This window comes from Hakea prostrata, chromosome 4, assembly GCF_041222555.1.
Source record: "Hakea prostrata isolate BN-2017 chromosome 4, UWA_Hpros_2, whole genome shotgun sequence".
In the NCBI taxonomy this organism is placed as follows: Eukaryota; Viridiplantae; Streptophyta; class Magnoliopsida; order Proteales; family Proteaceae; genus Hakea; species Hakea prostrata.
In genome coordinates, this window is record NC_142603.1 from 7119855 (window position 1) to 7141994 (window position 22140).

Consider the following 22140-nt stretch of genomic DNA (forward strand, 5'->3'; position numbering starts at 1 on the left):
ATTAGCAAATGGTTCCGAGCGAACTTTATCGGATATCCGATAATAATCTGATCCGATAAAATATCCAATTATTGATTGATAATTGTCACTTTTTTACATTTTTTTTTATAGATTTCTAATTTTCGATTACCGAATACCGTTATCATAATCCGATTACCGGTATCCGAATCCGATTATCATCTATTTTTAAAGAAAAAATGTTAAATACTTTACTTTATCCGGATAAATTTTTATCGAGATATTATCCGATCCGATAAGTAATTATCCGAATCCAGTTGCTTAGAGGACGGATCGGATATTTTTCGGTAAGAAAATTATCGGATACGGATACCCTTAAACGAATACGAATGCAAATTCGGAGGCGGATTTGGGCTATCCATTTATAGGTCTATATTAAAGCCAGTGGAAGGATGGAGCTTGAGTGCTTAGCAATTTATATGCAACACTGAGATCTCTACAGTTCCAATGTAACAAATGGTTGTGTTGATACGGAATCTCGCTCGCCCTTCCCTGTCAAGAACCTGCAAGATACGAGCTCGACCTTGGAGGGTCGAGGTGCGTCTCCGACGAACAAGTCAGTACCAATAATCTGTCTCAACTACTCAATAGAGAATTTAAGTAATTGATCACAAGAAGTATGATTACCTGCCCTCTAGTGTTTACCAGAGGTCTTTATATATTGTATGGTGATAGAGTTATATTCGGAATAACCCTGCTTTGAGTTATTGTAGGAGAGTAACTCTTTAGAAGAGTCCTTTTACCTAACTAACTCTCTTCTCCAGTTGTTGGGTGGTAGGAGCCTACCTTCACGAGGTCATCTCATACTATTCGGATGGATTTATTAGTGTGGTCGGTCCTACCATGAACCTCTGGTCGGACCTTGTTAGGTTGCGAACCGTCGGATGTGCAACCGCCGGTTCGGACGGGATATAGAATGACCATTTTAGTCATTAACATAAGCCCCCTAGTCCATTGTGGTCGAGAACTTTGTGTTCGGCTCAAGGGATTATTTTTCATTTAGGGGGTGTATGGTCGGTTCGACCAACACATTTTTCCTCGAAATCTGTAACGTCCCCTTTATGAGTAGCCGTCATTCTTTGCGTGGAAACCGAAGCACGTTCTTCGAACTATGTGTGTGTTTAACACGTGTCAATACTGTCACTTCTCATTAATTGTTTTCATGATGATGAAGAGACTCTTCATTTCCATCATACGTATGTTGTTTATTCTACACCATTGGATGTGGATATGTTGGAGTCTGAGTTTTGACCGTTGATGGCATATTGATACCAGTCCTTAGATTAGAATCTATGGCTGTGTATTTATATGGCTTTCTTCTTCTTCTCTTTGTTTCTGACTGCTATCTTCGTTTTTTTTCATTTCCTTCTTGCTTTTCGTTTTTCTCTGCAACTGCTGCGAAACTTAAAGCTGGGCTTTGGTTTTCTGAAGTTTTCTCCTTTGCTTGGTTTGAGTGCTTCAAACTCACCGCCCCTTTACAAACGAGTAAGCTCTTTAATTGCTTTTTCCTTTCTGCATTTGGTTGGATGAAAGCATGTCTGTTGCAGTTTCTTATAGTTTTTGTGGTTTTTTTTCTGTTGTTTTTTCTCTGTTCTCTGTCTGTCTTTTTCTCCTTTTTTCTTCATACTCCCTTTATTTTAAAGAATCATGGTAATACTGAAGAGGAGTTCTGCTATGTTGAAACATAGGAGAGACTTAGAAGAAGGACCCTCTTGTTCTGAAACTCCCGATCACCCCATAGATCCCGACCTTAGCCATGATGCTAGGTCCGAAGATGTACCCGAGGTCTCTGTTGGTCGAGAGACTTGTGACAGGGATGGTGAGGAGGTAGTGGAGTCCCGTCCCGCTATGTCGGTCAAAGTGCTCGAGCTCGTTTCAAAGCCGGCGACAAGGTGGAAAATAGTTTGACCCTTGAGGAGTATAAGCTCGAGCGGATCAAGGAGTTGACTCCGATCACATTGACTATGACCCCTATTCGTCTGGTCCCGACTTCATACCTTCCCAAATGACGGAGGACGTCTAGAGTACCTTAGAGTTAAGTATGAAATTCCTTCAGATCATAGAATACGCGTGCCGACCATACATGAGCGTGCCAACTCTCCTTCCCCGGGGGAATTTGCTCTTTACGAGGATGCTCTGAAGAGTGGTTTTCGTCTTCCCGTACACCCCTTGTTTGTAGGCATAATGGTACATTTTAAAATGTGTTCGGGAATGTTTGTGCCGACCAGTTGGCGCAATTTTATTTGCTTTTGGGGTTTTTGCCAAAGGGTAGGAGTTCGACCATCCCTGGCTTTGTTCCTTCATTTCTTTATGGCGAAGAGGCAGGAGCAGGACGGTTGGTTTTACCTGTCTAAACGTACCTTCTCCCAATGTGGTTGGGAGGGTAACTTTGTCGGGACGGGGACTCTGCCTTCCAATATCAAGGGTTGGCGTCCCAAATATTTCTTTGTTCGGCCACCGTCCAAACCTTCATTTCCCATTTTCTGGGTTCGTGGACCGACTACAGGTTCCAATGACATCCCTACATTATCTGGAGCCGAGCAACGTGCTAGGGAGAAGATTCTTCGGCTTCCTTCCGAAGATAAGAACATGTATGCCGTTCACGGCCATTGTCCGGAATATCCCAATATACTACGTTATTGGGGGTTCCTTCCTGGTGAGTATCTTTGGTTGTTGGTATAGTTGGTAGATGTTCATTTTGTAGCCATCTTGTATTGATCGGGGTTAACTTGTTATTTGTTCCCAGTGATGCTTAGTCGGGAAGCCTGTTCCCGGGCAGCTGATGAGGATATGGAAGATGCTGAAGCCCGTATCCCTACCAAGTCTGATCGTGTTCGGTCGGATAAAAAGAAACAAGTGCAATCAAGCCCAAAGAGATCGGCTGATGTGCCCGTTGGGCCTCCGGGCCGAACAAGAAAAAGGCTGCTGCGGGATCCGAAGTAGATGATGGTGCCTCCCCTTCTGTTCCTCGTGAGGATACCCCGAGCACTCAAGCTGCCGACATTCCTTCCAGTGGTCCTTTGAAAGCTGGATCTTACGTTTTGAATAATACAACTGATGGCACTGAAGTTGCTAAGGCATGGTTGCCGGAAGTACTTCTTCCCACCGACCAACAGTTTCTTCAAAAAATTGGGCCCACCCGGACTCAAGATATAATGACTAGGTACGTGGCTTCTGTATAAGATTGTTTTTCTTTTTCCCGTGCAGTCCTCTTTCCTTATTTCTTTTTGCCCTTTCTTCTTGGTAGGTTTGTTTGTGCCCTATCTCAAGCTTGGGGAGGCAATTTGGAGGCTGCTCGGAGGGATCAGTCCACCATTCACCATCTTGATGATAAAGTCAAGGATTTGAATGGTCGGTTGGAGAGTGCAATTGGTGAAAACGTTGCCTTGAGGGACGAGAAAGCCATTACTGATGCTCGGGCTTTATCTGCCGAAGAGCGTATTTCAGTTCTCGAGCATGAGGTTGCAAGTCTGAAGATTTCTCTGGAAAACAAAGATCTGCCTTTACTCGGCTCGGCGGGAGAAGGATCGGTTTATAAAAGATTTGACCGATCAACTCGCGCGAGCTTGCCCGACCTCTTTTGAGAATCTTTCCGAGGAATTCGTCGGGATGTGATTCGAGAGGTGGGTACGTACTAAAGGTTGCATTGGCTTTGTCTCCAAAGTTGCGCCCCGGGCTTAAGTATGGTCGGAAGGACGCTTTTCAAGAGTCGTTGAAAATTATCCGGAAATCGACCTTGGATTGTTACAAAAATATGTCGATCCAAGTATCTTTGACGAGCTTAAGCTTCCTCGACCATCTTGGGCAGTTGGTAAGGATGCTTTCCCTATGCCGAAGAGGGTGGGCGTGCGGATTTTCTAGACTCCGGCGGGAACCGGCCCCCGAGGAGGGAGATGAAGCCGGTCCCTCAACGACCACTGATCCAGTTGACCTCTTGCCGACCACCAATCCAACCGATGATGAAATTGCCGAATAGCCTTCCTTTTTTCTTTGGGCAATTTATTGTTTGTTGTTTAGGAACAATTTTTGAACGAGGATGAACTTGTAATAGATAGGTTGTTTTGCCAATGTAAACTTCAATTTATTTATGGAAATATCCTCTTTTTGCACAAGTATACGTGTTCGGTAATATATCCTTGTTTGGCATATTTTCCCCCTTTTGCACAAGTATTCGTGTTCGGTAAGATAACCTTATTTGGAATATTTCCCCCTTCATACCAAGTTTACTTGGTCGGTTTAATACCCTTGTTCGGTAGACAAAGGTTTACTTTTGTATCATCTCAAGCCATCTTGTTCGGTATAGTAAGGTTTTGTTCGGTCAAGAACTAAGTAGCTGTTCGTCAACAACTGCTCGTTCATAACCCCTTCCTCCCGGGCATGTTAACTTGGTATGATTCTGGAGTTTTTATGCCTAAGAAATTTTAGGTCTTTTCTGCCTGATAGTTTCAGGTCTTTTCTGCCTGATAGTTTCAGGTCTTTTCTGCCTGAGAATTTCAGGTCTTTTCTACCTGATAATTTCAGGTCTTTTCTGCCTGAGAATTTCAGGTATTTTATGCCTGAGAATTTCAGGTCTTTTCTGCCTGAGAATTTCGGTCTTTTCGCCTAAGAATTTGGTCTTTTCTGCTCGATAGTTTCGGTCTTTTCGAGAATTTCGGTCTTTCTGAGAATTTCGGTCTTTCTGCTGAGAATTTCAGGTCTTTCCGAGAATTTCGGTCTTTCTGAGAATTTCGGTCTTTCCGCGATAGTTTCGGGTCTTTTCGCGATAGTTTCGGGTCTTTTCTGAGAATTTCAGGTCTTTTCTGCCTGAGAATTTCAGGTCTTTTAACCACGTGGTCGTGGGTTCGATTCCCCGCGGCGCCAATTGTTGATCGGAATCTCGCTCGCCCTTCCCCCGTCAGAACCCGCAAGATACGAGCTCGCCTTGGAGGGTCGAGGTCGCTCCGACGAACAAGTCGGTCCATAATCGATCTCAACTACTCAATAGAGATTTAAGTAATTGATCACAAGAAGTATGATTACCGCCCTCTAGTGTTTACCGGAGGTCTTTATATATTGTATGGTGATAGAGTTATATTCGGAATAACCTGCTTTGAGTTATTGTGGAGAGTAACTCTTTAGAAGGTCCTTTTACCTAACTAACTCTCTTCTCCAGTTGTTGGGTGGTAGGGCCTCCTTCACGGGTCATCTCATACTATTCGGATGGATTTATTAGTGTGGTCGGTCCTACCATGACCTCCGTCGGCCCTGTTAGGTTGCGAACCGTCGGATCGTGCCCGCCGGTTCAGACCGAGGATATAGAATGACCATTTTAGTCATTAACAGGTTGAGAGTGAAATCTTGACCACCAGAGTTTTATGTATTTTTTACTTTTTCAATTATACTTACCTAAAACAAAAAAGAAATGCAAAATGACTGGTCGAGCGAGTGAAAACTGCCAAAAAAAAAAAAAAAAAAAAAAAACTGCTTGCCTACATGAGCTTAACGAAACTGAATATAATGTATAAGAATTATGCATTATAGATTGGAGTCATTGGACCACTCATGTGCCACGTGCAATGTGGCGCATGAGTAAGCTTCGGCTTCGGTTTTCTCCAGCCGCTGGGTCTGATAGGGACGTATTCCTTAGCGCTTGTACACTCTAGGAAATTATCCTGCCCGTCTCTTCTGGAACCTCCTCTGTCACAATTCACAACTCACAAGTCATATTTATCTATCACCTTCTCTTTCCAACCCGCACTTGTGCATTTCTGCTTCAGCTAGTCATGGCGGTTGCTCACATTTTGGTGGCTGTCCCTGTAGATAGTTCAAATCTTTTGAGTTCTTCTTCAATTTCTTCATCAACTACACAGGCTACTACTATTGCTACATCTTCCCTTGTCTCCCATGTTCTTTCTCCGCCTTCTCTTAGAGCCCGAGCCAAAGCGCTAGAGAGTAAGATTTCCGTCTTTTCGAGTTCCCGTAGACTCGGACGAAGAGGTGCTCTCCTGCTCCTTTACTGTAAATATATTGGTTTCCGTCTTTTCTTTTCTCCGGTTGATCGAATGTCTGCTTTTTCCTTGTCATCTTCCTTGTAAGAGGTAACCGAGATCAATTTCGTCTGTGGTGAATCTAGGGATTTGGCTTTTCTGTATCTTCCATACTTTGTGATTAGTGTAAGTTTCAGCTGATATGGTCTCTGAAGGTTTTAGTTAGGTTTTGTGAATAATGTCAGTTGAATCATCAGCTGCGCATCGAAATAGTTTTCGAGTCGGTAATTAGTTATTTTGTTAGTGCATTGGTTTGTATTGGTAGCAGCCAATTCCTATTTGCAACTAAACTGATTCTAGTTTTTGTAACAGTTCATTCAATTGAACGGGTAGATTTGATATGATTAAAGTTAAGGAATGAGTACAGAATTTTCTAATCTCACACAGCTCATCCAGTAGCTGAATCAACCATTCCTTTTACAGAGAATTGTCTTGATCCTACATTGTTGTGGTACTTCGGCCCCTAAATTTTAGATAAAAAATGGTTTCTTTTTTGTTCATAAACATATTTGACATAAAAACCTGAAATTTAAAGATGTAAGGAAGGGATTATGAAAAAGATGTACCTTGCGTTTATGTTTGTATTTCTATTTATTTTTTTGCTTCCAAGGGTTATGGACTCGGAAGGCTTAGGTTAACCAATTTTTTCATGATCCTTTGTTCTCTGTTGACTTAGTTTTCGGAATCCTCTTTCTGATTGTGATAAACATATTATAAATATCTTGCAAGTATATAAGACACCGCTGCCATACACAGCCTTCTATAATTTATGAATTACAATTATTTGTATTCACATAAAGCAAGAGACTACTTTCCCCTTGCTCCAAAACACACAAAAAAAAAGGATAAAGATACAAAAGGAAAGGAGACTGTGGTTTGATTGGCCATCTAGGATTATCTCGGTTGGGAATGTGAGATATTAGATACATGGTCTTTTGTATGCTATGTCTTTATGAAATTGGCTTATGTCAGGGCCTTCTAATTGTACTTCAGTGTCATGTAGTCTATGTTTCAAATTCCTCAAGAAGTTAATTTCTTCCCTGTGTAGTTGCACAACATTATGACTGATATGAACTTCCTTGATATAAGAATATGAGGGCCAACAAATAAGCATGTGGTTAAGGTTGGTTTATGACAACTAGTTCTAGTCGATTGAAAAAGAGGAACTCTTGGTGGGAAGAATTTTCATTCTTATTTATCTTAAAGCTCTCTAACATTGTCCTTAATTTCTTATATCCTGATTCTCTGCAGTAACTTTTTTCTTAGTTGATATTACTAGAGAGTATTAATGTTGCAAGTGTGTCAACTCTATTTCTGATTCTGTTCTTGTTGTGTCACCATGCCATGCCCTACTAATCTATCCATGGCTTTTCACAGCACATAACTAAACCAGCTTTATCATGTTTTCCCCATTTTTGTCATTAACTGGTGTTACCTTTTGTTCCTTTGAATGGCTTTTTTTCTCTTTGCTTCCTTACTGCAATAAGAATTTCAGCTATTTGATGTTGCAAACTTTGGCATTTTTTCCATTAGCTCTCTTTACTGCTATAAAAATTTCAGCTGTTTGATATTACACTATTTCATTCTATTTGTTTGTTTTTTCTTCAAATTGAGGTTTTCAATTTCTGTTAATAACCTTCTATGTACCATGATTTGGTAGGTCTCTATACTCCTGGTAATTTCTCCTTTTCAATGAACACAAACAACACACGTATGCATGTCTTATGCTAAAGCATTCTGCTTGAATTGCTTCCAGCCAGGGCAAAGCTGGAAGAATCTGAAGCCAATTTAGCAGCTGATGCTTTTACAAACTTCAAACATGTGCTTCTCCCAATTACTGACCGGAACCCTTATCTGTCCGAGGGAACAAGACAGGTATTTCTTTCTTTCTTGGGGAGCATGTACTTTATTTTAATTTATTTTTTGGTTATGCTGAGCTGAATGCCACATTATTTGTCTTGGTTGTGCACAAAATCATTTTTTATCTGAGATAGCTAGCATTGTGGTTTAAGACTTCCTATTTCTTTACGTTTATGTAGGAAAATTCAGAATGTCAATAAATTTCTTAGGAGTTGCAAGCATCAATTTAAAATTCAGGATAAGATTAACCAGGTTGGCTGAATCAATTCACCTTGTACCTCTGATTCCTGGTCTATTTGCTTCAGACTCTTATAACAGGTCGACTATATCAACTCATTATGAGTCATTGAGTCTAGTTACACTATGCCCCTAGCCCCCTACTCCTCCCAGGTTCTAAAGCCTTGGTTTTAATTCATTTACACCAAGTTTCTGACATGTTGACTTGAAGCTTGAACAGTGTATGCATCCATATAATTAATTTCATTTATGCATAGCTTAGGCTCTTGTATCTAGCATGACCTTGAACAGAACTGATTGGAAGGCAAGAATCCATGTAGCCGACTCCATATACTCTTTTTATCGAATAACTTCACCCTGGATGGGTCAGAATCATAAACTAAAGATAAATAATTAATTGGTTTGTGCTTGATTGAAGTGTTGCTAGTTTCCATTTGTCCTGCTGGTGGATATGAAACAGTTTCTGACATGGCCTGATTTCAGAAAGTGTTAACTGTTTTTGTTACATGGCTTTCATGTGATACCAATTTAAACCTTTGGCATTTATAACATTAGGGTTTATAATCATCTAAGTTCTTGGATCCTTGAAGCATTTATTTACAGTCGGAGAGCTGACAACATGTAATGGGGTTGCAAACATAAATGTATCATTCAGTGGACCTCACCAAGAAAGTATTTATTGTTAATTTAATGGTGATAATTTATTGATATGTCATGTTTTATATGGCCAAAAAAAGTATGCCACATGGACCAGGAAATTAGTTATCAAGTTCAAGCTTGCCTTTTCTTTTTTACCTGCAGTTTGGATCTAAATATAGCCCACTTGTGCCCGTTTATATTCCCCTAGTTATTCATGTATTAGAATAGGACTTGTGTTCCATAAACTTCAAAAATCTTTTCAAGAAAGTAGATGCAAAGACTGAAATTACAGTTTACAAGTAAGTATGAAGTGTCTTCCTCATGTTGAAAAAACTCTATAACAATTTTAAGCCATACCACACAAAATGATGGACAGTGCCGATGTTTGATTATTAGGATACACAAATATTTGTTTTCAGCAGCTCTTGACAACAAGGCATCAAGTTTATCTCTACATACTCATTAGCAAAACTGTTTCGGAAAAAGATGTGATTGTGGGTTTTTGGAGCAATGGAATGGCTGGTTTACAAGATCCCATCCCCTCCCAATGCGGACTCCTTGTGTGAGGAGCTGAACTATTCCTTCAAACTGAGCATTTGAAATAAGTGACATGTTACACCCAAATAACTTGTGTGCTTTAGATCTTGACAGATAATACGGCTTTACTTGTGTTCTGAAAATTGTTGACCAAGAGATGCTGCATGGTTTCTTAAACTCATGGTGTTGGACACAGAAAAACCTCAGAAAGGTATCTGTGGAAGTTAGACCATGCTTATGCTTGGATGCAGATGAAACAATATTTCTCCTTGTGCAGGTATATTCAGCAAATAAATAATACACATGTTTTTGGTCCAGTCTTATATAACAAATTTCCAAGACAGCAGATCCTGTGAGTGCTCAACCAATTAATCCTCATCCCAGGGAGGTTGTAAGTATATATAATATGTGAAGCTTGTTGCTGTTGTTGTGATATGTTGGTGTCCAGTGATCATTTTACAGTTTATATTGCTTTAGGTACGGACTACCATTTGTAATACTCAGACCTAACTTTGATGACCTCATTGTTTCAAATTATGTATTAGTTGCCACCACCTGATCTAATTTGAATCTTCTCCTGGCAGGCTGCAGCAACTATTGCTGCTCTGGCAAAAAAGTATGGTGCAGATATTACAGTTGCTGGTATGCTCGCCTCTCTGTTGTCATTTTTTACATTATAGTCTTGGGAATGTTCAAATGTAAGCTAGGGTGACATCTGGAATTTTGCATACACCATTTGAGTGCAGGGTTTACAAAATATATGAACTTACTTCGTCTGTTGCAGTGATTGATGAGAAGCCGAAAGAGTCTTTGACTGAACATGATACCCAGCTATCTAGTATCCGGTGGCATCTTTCTGAAGGTTTTTTCTTACTTTGGACTTCTGACTGATTGTTATGAAAATGTTAGAAACTAGGTATGGGATCAGGATTAGTTGGCCCTGCATTACAGTACACTTACTGGTAATTGTCCTGTTCTGCCATGACGCGGTGGAATCATTGTGATCCAAGGACCACAGAAAATATGCTAGCTTGCCGAGTGGAAGAACGGGCTTGGTGCTTGACTAAATTTAGGAAGCAAATTATTGAGAAATGAGAACTTCTTGCATGGTTTGCCTGGAAGTGGTCTGCCTGACCTTTCTATGTTCAAATACCTTCTCAAGTTAACATTTATCATATGAATCCTTGCTCATGTAAGGTGGTTGTCCACTCAGCACAATTATCTTGCTTCTATGTGCTACTGGTACAATCTCAACTTGCATGTGATGTTTTCTGAAGATTTTAAACTTTGAAATATTGTTTGTCCAGATAAAAGAAAAACTTTGAAGTATTAACTGATCAATGTTCTGCTAGTTAAAATCAGTTTCTTTGAATTAGGTGGTTTCCAGGAGTTCCGGCTGATAGAACGACTTGGGGAAGGGAACAAACCGACAGCCATTATTGGTGAAGTTGCTGACGACTTGAGTTTGGATTTGGTGGTGATGAGCATGGAAGCTATCCATGCAAAGCACATCGATGCAAACCTATTGGCTGAGTTCATCCCTTGTCCTGTCATACTTTTGCCCCTTTAAGTGTAAATATCATTTCACCTCTTCCCATCATTTAAGAAACTAGTCTGCCGTTCTTGTGATTCAGACAATTTAATGGTTTTGATCCTTTAATTCCATTGTTTGGGCAGCAGCTGGTTTTCCATCACCGTGATTCTCTACTTGTTAGCTGCCTAGCTGGGAAGTATCATGTTAGGTGATTTTGATGGTGCTGGTTCGGATTGGTTGTGTCATCCCTCCATCGCTGCTGCTGCTGCTGCTGCTGCTGCTGCTGCTGCTGCTGGGTATTTCGGGAGGTATGGTTGGTGTAAATGAGGATAAATCATATCAGCTGCATTTTATAGTTAAATTATTACATTTTGGATTATGGAACTGCTTTGTGTGCATTTTCTTTTAGTAAATCTTTGAACTGTATTTTATTCCTGAATCAAGGATTTGAGGAATAGTCTCTGACAACCTCAAAATAAAGGGGGAAATGGGGGAGATTTGAAGCATAATATAAAAGACTTGGGCAAGTATCAACTGATAGGGTCGTTGTTGACGTCCACCGAAGCTCTGAAGTGAATAATCTCAATGACCATGACGCGTCCTTAATTAATGGATTTCACACATTTATAAGCTCTATTGCTCAGACAATTTTATTGAGTTCGTGATCTCATATGATGTCGGAACTGGTTTTAATGATTTCCTCTGGGAAATTCCCAATCTCAAATTTTATTTTGGAATTTCTTCCAAAAAGCCTTTGCAACGAATTGATTAGTTCGAGTGAAGCTTTATTCTCAAATCATTAAAAATCACGAATTGTTTCATGGAGGAAGTTCAATTACAAAAAAAAATCTGATCTGGTGTATCGGTGGTGCATCGTGATCTTTAATGTTCGGGCAATATTATCCTTCATAATGGAATGTGTTTGATCAACCCATTACTTCACCGATGTTTACTTCTTTGAATTACGTCTGTTAACAAAATTGATCCAAACAAATCTAGTAATGAATTCTGTGACCAGGGCAATTTCAATGGAAAGTGTTTTGCTGAGAACAAACAAGAGTAGCGATGTCAATTCTAACAAAACACTTTAAAACTTCTCTCATTTTCATACGATTGTGATAATCTTCTTAACTACATCTGGTATCCAATTTACGCAAAAGAACTTGCGTTGGAAGTTGGAACCACAAGGGAACAACCTAAAATTTGTGTGAAGAGTGTTTTGTCGACCCAGATTCATCAATAAGATTTTTAAATTACCCTAGAACACATAATTATTGCATTAATCTATGTTTAGCTCGGTTGCTGTTTTGGGTCTTTACAACAATGTTAGGACTTAATAAAGTTTTGCAAACGGACGTTTGCTCCTTCCATCTCTACAAAAGTTATAAGAATATCCATGTCCCTCTATAGTAGATGGAAATTGCTTAGGTGCTGCGTAATTAATATACAATACCTATCAACCGTCCATTTTTGAAAGTATGTTTTTACACTTTTGAGAAACGAACGGTCAAGATTTATTGATTGCATAACACGAAAGTCGGTTCCATAGTAAATTGTTTGACCATATTCTCACGTTTCTAACTTACGAGATGACGTTCATTCCTTCCATCTCTACAAAAATTATTAGAATATCCATGTCCATCTATGATAGATTGTTTGACCATATTCTAACTTTTTTAACTTATGACAAACCATTGTCATATCATCCATATGACTTCACTTGTGGCAATCCTTGCTCAAAGAGATAAAAATATATAAATGTTGCAAACAATGACCGTGCAACTCAGATTAAGACTTCGTGGAATTTGGATCCTCTCCATGCAGCCAGCTTATACACACACATACATTCATATGAGTGTAGGACTGAGATTGTCTTGACCTGACACAGGCAAGCTTGTGAGTGTGGGTGTATAACTGTAGGGGTAAGTTAGGTGGAGAGGATCTGGATTGTACTTTCATGACCAACAAAAGTGTGTCTAGATATTTTCTACCCAACTGTTCATCCTCCCATCTCTCTTCTCCCCCCCCCCTTGGCATCTAGGCAAGCTTGTGTTAGGCCCTTTTGCAAGGGTGAGAGCATGAAGGAATAGCTCGCCTAAGTGGAGAGGATCTAGATCACCCAAAAGCATCTATAAAAGCTATTAAGATATCGATATATTAATTATTTTCTAAGTCAAAATGGTCTCTCCTTTGCAGCTAAATTTCATAGATCCAAATCAACTCCACCGAAGCAAGTTGTCCCCCTATGCCCCCACCCTTACAAATGACCTGACGCAAGCATGCTTGTGGAACACAAACATGTCGGGTCATACTTCAGTGTTGCACAATTAATGCGCAGCTTAGGATCGAGATCAAATTTTCGGTCGAGATTGGTGCAAGTGTTGCACATTAATTACACAACACCAAAGCAAAACGCAAGCAGGCCTAGATTTGAAAAGGAGATATGAGAGTACAACAGTTGGGTCAAAAGGGTGTCTGCAAATTTCACTCTGTGGTCGATGTAGTAGAACTTCTACTAATCAACCAAAGTTTGGCTTATTTATTTGAATTAAAGGATAATTATTATTGCCCCTTGTATTATAGTTTAATTACTATTTGATCTCTTATATTTTTTAAATTACTAATTTAACCTTAGACTTTACCTGTAATTATTATTGCCCCTTACTCTGTTAATTAAGTGATGATGTGGCAATTTTTTTATTTAATATTTTCAAAATAACCCTAAGATTTTATTTTACTTATTTGCACTTTGTATTAAATTACATTTATTACCTTAGTAATTAAGAAAAAATTATCCCTAATTTGGTAGTTTTTTTTTTTTTTTTATAATTATTATTTTAATATTTACTTTTCAATTTGTGTTATTTTCTAGATTTTGTTATTTACTTTCCTATTTGATATTATCAATTTTGAAAGTTCCCACTTTCATTAGATTTTTATTTAGTATGCAAATTTAGCATTATTAATTTTAAGGAGTTCCTTTTCTTATTGAGAAAGAAAATAATTTAGGTAATCTATTTTTTAAATTCAAAATAATAAAAATACAACTGTAAAATTGATACTTGATATTGTTTTTTTTAATGAAGATAATATTGTGTTTTGACTTCTTAATTTTAAAATAACAAAATAGACATTAAAGTATTAAACATTCAATTGTAATGATTTTTTTAATACTCTTATAATTGAAGTGGACAATAGCAATTTTACAAAAAAACGAAGTCCTTTTAATAATTAAAATATAGTACAAAACAATAGTAATTATCTCTTGAATTAATTATTTTTCTATTCCCTAATGGGTTTACGTAGATAAAGCCATGGCTTATACACTAAGCCACACGATTTCAATGTTCAATTGATATCATTCTTATCCCCTTCTTCTTTTTTTTTTTTTTTTTTTTTTTTTTAATTCTACCCAATCAAACTCACCTAAATAAATAAAGAAGAATTTAAAACTATACAGTCATTTCAATACTCAACTTAAGATTTTCCAAAAATTAAAACCTCCCTAAACATCAAATTTTGTTTTCGGATAGAATCCACCTTATTATGTTGTGCAAAATAAATTAAATGCCTACCAAGACAAAATAATGAATTTCACCAAAAGAATATTAAATGAAAGAATTGTTGTTCCAATTCCCTTTGTGGAATGATAGCTTCAGCTTCATGGAAAGCAGAGACAGAGTCAACCATATCCTTGTGGGTGCATCATTATTTCCTGTAAAACAAGTCTTCTGGATCTGTTAATGGTAAGGACGCACAAGTACACATGCTCCTCCAATTCTCCGAGCTGTTCCAAGAAACCAGATTCATTCATCTTAAACTCTCTCACCACCTCCATTAACATCTGCCTATTTTGATTCCTCACACACATCTTGGCCATATGCTTTCCATGAGCAATCTCATTGTGCAACCTTATCACCAACCGATTCACTGTATCGAAATCTCTGTTCAAGATGTAAACCCCTTTCGTTGCTGCATCAATTTGTGCTTCAACTTTGCATAGCACACTCGTATTGAACCCCATTTTAATGGATTTCATCTTTTTCTTCCAGATCCCCAATGAAACAGAGATTACTGCCGGAGATGCCACAATGCCGACGAGGGTGTGTGCCGCCACGATCAGAGTCCCCACTGCCACAGCAGAGCAAGTTATGACCAGGCCGATTCCTGCAGTCTTCTTGCACAGTCGGATCAATTTCTTTCTCTTCTCAATCTTGTTCTGTGTTCCTGTTAACTGTTGGAGCATCAGCTCATATCTGTCGTGGATTGATTCGAACTCCAACAGGATCAAATTGGAGATAGGATTTGAAAGCGTCGCAAAAGAAGATAGCTGACGGAACATGACTTTGCATTGATCATCGCTGTAGTCACGGTTACTGATTCTCTGAATCTGGGAGTAATCAACACGGGTTTGATTTATGTTTCGAAGAAGGAATCCACAAATTTTGCATGCTTCCAAGCTGCATTCGAAATAATCAATGAGAAGCCGACGGAGTTGGTCATTGGAGTCGATGCAACCATTGATAATGTCTATTAGGTATTCTTGCGGTGGTTCTAGAACGTGATCACAGAGATTCATGGAAGAAGGTGGAGACAATGAAAACAAGGAAGAAAGAGTCTTTTCTTGTTCGTCTTCTTTTTTGGTTGTGGTGGTGGTGGTGGATGTTTTTCTTGGCTGACCTTCTTGTACTTTGTTCCATAATTCTTGGTAGGACTTCGTTTTTAAGGCTTCCATGTATTCTTCGTCAACATTTAGCTTGTTGAGCACGTTTTCGCTTGAAGAAGAAGATCCACCTGAGAAAAACAAAACCGACAATTAAAAAAATAAAAATAAAATTCAGAACTTCCACTTCCTAGACTTATCAAAATCCTAAATCAGAAAAACTTGAATCTTTGTGATCTTCTCAAGATGAAAAGAACAGATGAAGAAACAAATTAAGCAAAACACGAGTCAAGCAGGATTTAATTCTTACCTGTTGGAGACGATCTGAAGCAGCACCACATAATCCTTCTGATAATCCTATTCTGAGCAGGTGAGATATGTATACGAACGTTGAGATTGGAAGAAACTAAGATAACTGGAGAGAGCAGAGAACTAGTTCGGATTTCTGCTTCTGAGTCTTTCTAATCTGAGAGGAATTGAATTGTTAGCGAGAGAACCAAATTACAAACATTCTTGCATGGGAGAATTTATAAGCGGCGAATTGTGGTGGGTCCCGCCTAGATAAGAAAGATGCTAGGCTCTTCTTCTACGGTGGTGGTGCCACGTCAATTTTTGTTCCGTGGATTTCGCACCGAAACTCGTAGTTTACTTGCGGGTTGCGGTACTGTTTGGTCTTATCTATTCCCATTCCCAGAACCTTCAAGTAACAATTCAATCAATTCAATTCAATATGGACGAAATTACGAAACCCGGATTCTCCTTCTTCTGGCCTAATGTGTAAAGCCCATATCCGATCCGATTCTCATTACTAAGATGATGTTCTGACGTGACTCGTGAGATAGAGAGAGAGAGAGAATCAAGAAAGAAAATGTCTTGTCTGGAAATGAATAATGAAGCAATTTTAACACGTTTATTAAATGGGCATCCATCTTACTGTAGTGTAAAACTGGTTTTGGTAGCATGCGTGCACGGTACTCCGGTAAAACGGTCTGAGAAATACCCAAAGATTGGTCCAATTAAATTATTAAAAAAAAGATCTTCTACGCTTTTCAAATTGGGAATTAAAATATAAAACATAAAATCCGACCTGCCGGATTCGAACCAGCGACCTAAGGATTATACTGCTTTACAACTACAGTCCTCCGCTCTACCAACTGAGCTAAGGTCGGTTGTTGGTTCATCTGCAACAAGATATTATTAAATTTATTAATTATTTTGTTTGAGATTTCATTTAATTTGACCCAGTCACATCTCATCTCCACACACCATGTATGTCGTATGAAGCGTCTTTAACGGTTTTACAAAAATTAAAAGGAAAAGAAAACAGTAATAATCGGTCATTTGATCATTAATGTCTTTTTTTTGGGTAAGATCTGATCATTAGCGTCTCTACCATAAAACTTTAGAAAGTCTAGACAGGAAACAAGATGATGCTGTGCAAGTGCCACCGCCATCTCTACGCCTTAGGATTGTGAAAATATGGTGCTGCTGGGGTGATTCTTCACATTGATCACCATCGTTCTCTAATACTGCTATGTTCTCTCCGGCCAATCTTCAATTGAGTCACGTGTGATCTCCAGAAGCGATTCTCTAACATGTTCTGCCTGAACCATGTCATCATCCCTCTTCTGTTCTTTCTTTCCAGTTAAAAAGAAGGAAGAAACAAAAGAAAAAGGAAATCAAAATCATCTCTTATGCATGATTTAATCATGTAAACCTACTGAGAAAAAGGAAACAGATCTTGCCTCCACTTTAAAGGTGTTCAAGACCAATGTTCTGAAGGTGATCACATTCACATTTATTACTTCTAGTCCCATACCATTCATGGCCTCCATCAACTTCACAAACCCACCTGGCTTTTGCTCGCAGAAGACCCTAAGGAAGAACTCTTTAGCACCTATATGGGTCACCTCTACACGAGGCTATATAACCCATGTTTTACAAATAATAATTTCCTGTTAGTTTGTGTTGCTAAACCTAAGAAAACTGATTCTCAAAATGACATTGATGGGCTCATATGCACTTACCTCCATCTTTGGTGCTTTATCATCTGCAGTCACAGATTGATTATTCATCTTCAAACTAGAAGAACATCGATTTCCATGATCATTAGTCAACCCCAATGTGGGCTTGTTCATAGACTCGTCAAGTTCATGTTTTGGCCCATTTTGATGCAGTGGCTCTAAGTTATCTTCTTCCATTGGTACCTCAAGCTCGTCTTGAAGATCCTTCACTTTCTTCTGCAACTCCTTCACAAACTCAATTGCGTCTCCCAAAATCGATGCTCTGTCCATCTAATTAAGCATAAAATAGTAACTTCAATTGTAATTTGTACTAGTAATGAATGAATTTAATTCAACAGGTTATAATTACCTTGCTGATTTTTGGCACCAGAGCACGCAGTGAATAAAGTCTATCATTAAGCTTCTTTCGCCTCTTCCTCTCGGCGTCCAGATTTTTAGATTGATGACGTCTACCCTTTTGCTCATCACCTTCTTCGATCTGATCGCTACAATCTGAGACCGAATTGGTATGACCAGTCTCAGGTTCGATCGTATCCTTATCATGTGCAGCTTCTTTACTCACAGAAAAATCTTGAATTGGTGGATGCGAATCAGTGACACCGGTCACCAAGGACTGTTGCAGAGGAACGTTAATATCTTGAAACCCATTTTCCATGGAACCTTGGAAGAAGATATCTTCCCTTTCTCTGTTATCCGAAGGTGGATATTGTCGTCCCGATCCTCCACCACCAAAGAAGCTCATCTGAGAATTACAGAGTCGAACCGGTTCAGCTGGGACTTCCCATGATAAATTCAGATTATCAGTCATGCCTGTCGGGGAAACAAGTGGAGGAAAATGATCAATGAGGTCCCTGGGAGCGAACCCATTAGTATAGATTAATCTCGATGATTGCCGATCGATGAAGCCATTATCGTCGGCCATGACAGGGTTACGGAGCTCTTCTTCAGGCATCGACGTCTGATCCCATGAGAAGTTGCACTGAGCCATTACGAAATCTACGAATTCTTGATCCTCTAGTACCTGCGGTGGTGGTTAAAGCAAATTTATCTATTCTGTCTCTTTGACAAACAGAAAATGTACTAGAAAAAAAATCTCTCTATCACTGGGGTCCCTCTGTTATTCTGTACCTGTTCTGCAACGAACAGCTCTATTAATCCACCGGTTACCGGAATCAAAACCTTTGTCCAAATGGTCCCCTGCAATTGAATTAAACAAGGAAGTTAGAATGCCGTGTAATGCTAGAGAACGAAAGCGGAAACTGAAAAGAGGAAACGCTCACATCAGAAGCATTTGAACTGGAACTGAAACTGTTTGATACGTTAATCCATCTGGGTTTGTTTGATAGCAAAGTGTCTGCATAAACTCTGTTTTACAAACTCAGAATGTTAGTTTCTGGGTTTTTCAATCGATTTAGAAAGAGACAGAAAACGTACCCAGGGTCTAAAGGCAAAGAAGAAGGCAACTGAACGAGAAAATCACAAGCTCTGGTCCTTGGATGCTGAAACATGATATCTCTGCAAGAATGGACAGGAGAGACATGAAAGAGAAGCTCCTCTCCTCCATTTTGGATGCTCTTAGTTCCACCGCAACAGCAACCCATCAAGTCGATAAACCTATGCCATACCATCAGAAATCAGAAAAACCAGTTCATGAGAGAGATGAACTTGAACACAATTAAATTACAATTTAATGTGTAAAGCAATAAATTAACCTTTGGTCTTCTGCCAATTTCCAGAAGACACCATAGTCCCAGCCTTTCAAACCCACAAGATGTCTTAGGTTTTGGATAAAGCTCATGTCTCCTGCCAAGATCACCAACACTTCAGAAAATCATTATACCATGGCCTGAAATTTTCTGAAAACACAATTTTTTTTTCAATCATTCTACTTACGGGTACTTGTGTGGTGGGTATCTCCACCACCCATTAATTTACTTCCGTCCTGAAAAAGAAGGAAAACATTAGAATACTCAGAAGTCCTTTATTAGCAAAGACAGAGGCAGACAGAGAAGTTCAAACCTGCAAAAAGATAATACTCTTTCCCAGGTAGTGTCTCTGTATCTATGTCAGATTGACTGAGTTTCAACGTAGAAAGGAAAAGAAAGAAAAGAGAAAGAGAGAACAGCTAAGATCAAACTTCAATAGCTTCAGCAATAATGAAAAGAAAACCCACAAAGAATAATAAACCCAGGGAGCTCAAAACTGTTGATAATGATGCCGTTTTGACCTGAGAAATTGCTAACTTGGGTGTTGGAGGTGGTAGGTGAGCTGCAGATCATGCATGACCAAATGTTTAAGGCAGAAGAAGGATTGTTCATTACCTATTATGGCGATATCATCGCAGGGACTTATTGCGTGAGCAAATGGTGTACAATACCAATAACAACTTCGGACGTTTTAAACCTTTCAAGAGTTGGTTCCGCAAAGCATTTTCTCATGTCTCAACTACTTTGAAAGAAAAAGTGAGGTCACACATGAAATTTGATCACAACAAGTAGGGGAACACAGTTGAATCACGTAAGACCTAGCTTGGTTGCACAAGAGATGACATGACGGAGGGAAGCGAAGTGAAATGAAATGATTTTTTTTTTCCCAACTTTTAATGCTGTTAGTAGTAAAATTCATTTTTCGATTCGGACAAATTTTGTTTTTAACTTTTCGAAGTTGATAGATTTAACTGTAAAATTGATTTAAAATTAATATAATTTTTTTTTTTTAATTTAGAAATCAATCTATATTATTGTAAATGTTATGATTGTGAAACTCCAAGCACAAGACTCCTCCCTATCACTAGCTTATTGCACTAAAACATCACATTTCTTATTAGTTCACCCACCAATTTATGGCCATAATGATGATTCAACTACAAAAGCAAACATTCATGTTCATTTGCTAATCTTGCATGAATGCATGAATGGTTTCATCCTCAAACGTCTGAGACTAGATTTCTCTCGTTTCTAATTTATTTCCGTTTTTAAAAGGTAAAATTAAAATAAAACGTAAATAGTAATCCACTTGGGAAAAACAATATCCTAACAACTAATGCCTAAATTATTTCTCAACCAACCTGGTTTGGATTCACCTGTTTATAGATGGTCTCACTAATTTAGTTTAATTTAAGATAAAACAAGAATTGCCTAATGCAGGGTTGGTTGAATGGAAAAGACTCATATTTCTTTGTGGAGAGATTTTGGGTTTTTGTGACCAGGCCCACTAAGGAGATGGGTGACATGACAGCCCATTTCAGAACTATTGTTTGGGCTCTCAGTGGAAAGTCCAACTCAACTAATAAGAGTTGGTATTGTACTAAACAGTGAGATTCACATGGAAAAACCGTAAAAGATGTGGAGGTTGCCGATGGAGAAGTAGTAGGATGGTTAGGAACCTGACTTCTCAGTGGAGAGGAGTGGAGAGGTCATGGGTTCAACTCTTACCGGTGGCATATGTAATATCTTTATCCCTATATATAAAAAGCGCCTTTGTAAAAAAAAATATGGAGGTTGAATGACATCACCAGGATTGACCAAGGCCTATAAACAAAGGGGCCTTACATGAGCTGACAGCTGACCCTTCATGTCAATCATATCTCACAAAAAAGAAAGATCTATCAAAGATGACTCGGATGCTAATCTGATTTATCTTTTTCTTGACCAAGTTGGTACCGGTCATCGTGAGTGGGGCCCAAAGGTCCTTTGGAGATGGGATTAGAGAAGCGAGAGAGTGTAGAGGGAGCAGAGGATCGAAACAAACCTCTCAGGACTTTAAGCCTCTAACAAAAGACTATCTCAAAATACGTTAGAAGCACATCCACGTAACGTGATTTATCAACCACCACTGCACCAAAGAGAGGCAACTCGGCAAAGCACATGGCTGGAACAGCAAATAACTGACCAAGATGATGATGACCTAACGCTAAGCAAACCCCAGCAAGAAATACAACATTCCCCAACTGGGGCATGCTTTCCTCCTAACGGCCACATAGCCTAACTCAGCTATATTGGTTCAATTATTGGCTTTCCTCATGCTTAGCTTAGAGGTTTCATTTTATGGGAGATTTTAATGGGTTTCTTCAAGTTCATACCAGCTTTCTTAAGCTCATCTACCAGGCTTTCAAGAAATAAAAATAGCATAAACTAAGAGGGAGGAAAGAACAGACAAAAAAACCTAGAATTATTACTAAGATCCCTTCAATTAACTTTTAATTCTCTCAATAATGTTTTAAAAAAGAAAGAAGAAGTTGACGGGTAAGTACAATAAGGGAAGATATGAGGATATAATGTATCATGTATGTATACACAACATTTTTCTATAATTTCCCCATTGTTTTCGAGCTTTCTGTGTGGATTTTTTTTCAATTAGGTGTTTGAAAGAACTCCATGAATATTCTAACATTGAGAGTTAAAAAAAGTTTATGTAACTCATTCATTAATATTGACTTTATAATTAATAATAGAGTTTTTTATTCGTGAGTCATCTTAGTAGAGTATAAACTAATGTTGGATCCTTAATGCAATAAATTATCTTGAGTCTCATAGTAACTAACACTGTCTAAGAAAGATGAAAATACTCAAGTTCTTTAATATATATGATATTACTAAAATA

The 22140-nt window shown here is 38.7% G+C and overlaps 3 protein-coding genes and 1 non-coding gene across 5 annotated transcripts; 1 reads left to right on the forward strand and 3 right to left on the reverse strand.

The window, feature by feature from the left end:
• Positions 1 to 5665: 5665 nt before the first annotated feature.
• On the forward strand, positions 5666 to 11470 carry LOC149017501 (cell wall integrity/stress response component). Of its 2 annotated transcripts, XM_089151833.1 has the most exons (7): positions 5666 to 5994; positions 7705 to 7719; positions 7801 to 7919; positions 9902 to 9959; positions 10102 to 10179; positions 10694 to 10889; positions 10998 to 11470. In XM_089151833.1, exons 1-6 carry the CDS (start codon positions 5781 to 5783, stop codon positions 10885 to 10887), a joined length of 678 nt encoding a protein of 225 aa, XP_089007959.1. In that variant the 5' UTR covers positions 5666 to 5780; the 3' UTR covers positions 10888 to 10889; positions 10998 to 11470. The 2 variants fall into 2 exon arrangements, with proteins under 2 accessions (XP_089007959.1, XP_089007960.1); XM_089151834.1 differs by lacking the exon at positions 7705 to 7719 and having other exon boundaries at positions 5669 to 5994; positions 10998 to 11467.
• A 3063-nt stretch (positions 11471 to 14533) lies between these two features.
• On the reverse strand, positions 14534 to 16968 carry LOC149017502 (UPF0496 protein At1g20180-like). The gene is made up of 2 exons (XM_089152999.1): positions 16932 to 16968; positions 14534 to 15645 (listed from the first exon to the last, which is right to left on the reverse strand). Exons 1-2 carry the CDS (start codon positions 16966 to 16968, stop codon positions 14534 to 14536), a joined length of 1149 nt encoding a protein of 382 aa, XP_089009125.1.
• TRNAY-GUA (transfer RNA tyrosine (anticodon GUA)) lies at positions 16596 to 16683 on the reverse strand. Its single transcript is given in 2 exon segments — positions 16596 to 16631; positions 16647 to 16683. It is a non-coding gene; the product is annotated as a tRNA-Tyr (tRNA).
• On the reverse strand, positions 16827 to 19954 carry LOC149017504 (transcription factor ABORTED MICROSPORES-like). Its single transcript, XM_089151835.1, has 10 exons — positions 19558 to 19954; positions 19432 to 19480; positions 19251 to 19341; positions 18973 to 19152; positions 18819 to 18903; positions 18667 to 18735; positions 17888 to 18559; positions 17542 to 17808; positions 17260 to 17436; positions 16827 to 17142 (listed from the first exon to the last, which is right to left on the reverse strand). The coding sequence occupies exons 2-10, from the start codon at positions 19463 to 19465 to the stop codon at positions 17047 to 17049; spliced, it is 1671 nt and encodes a 556-aa protein (XP_089007961.1). The 5' UTR covers positions 19466 to 19480; positions 19558 to 19954; the 3' UTR covers positions 16827 to 17046.
• Between the last annotated feature and the right edge of the window lie 2186 nt (positions 19955 to 22140).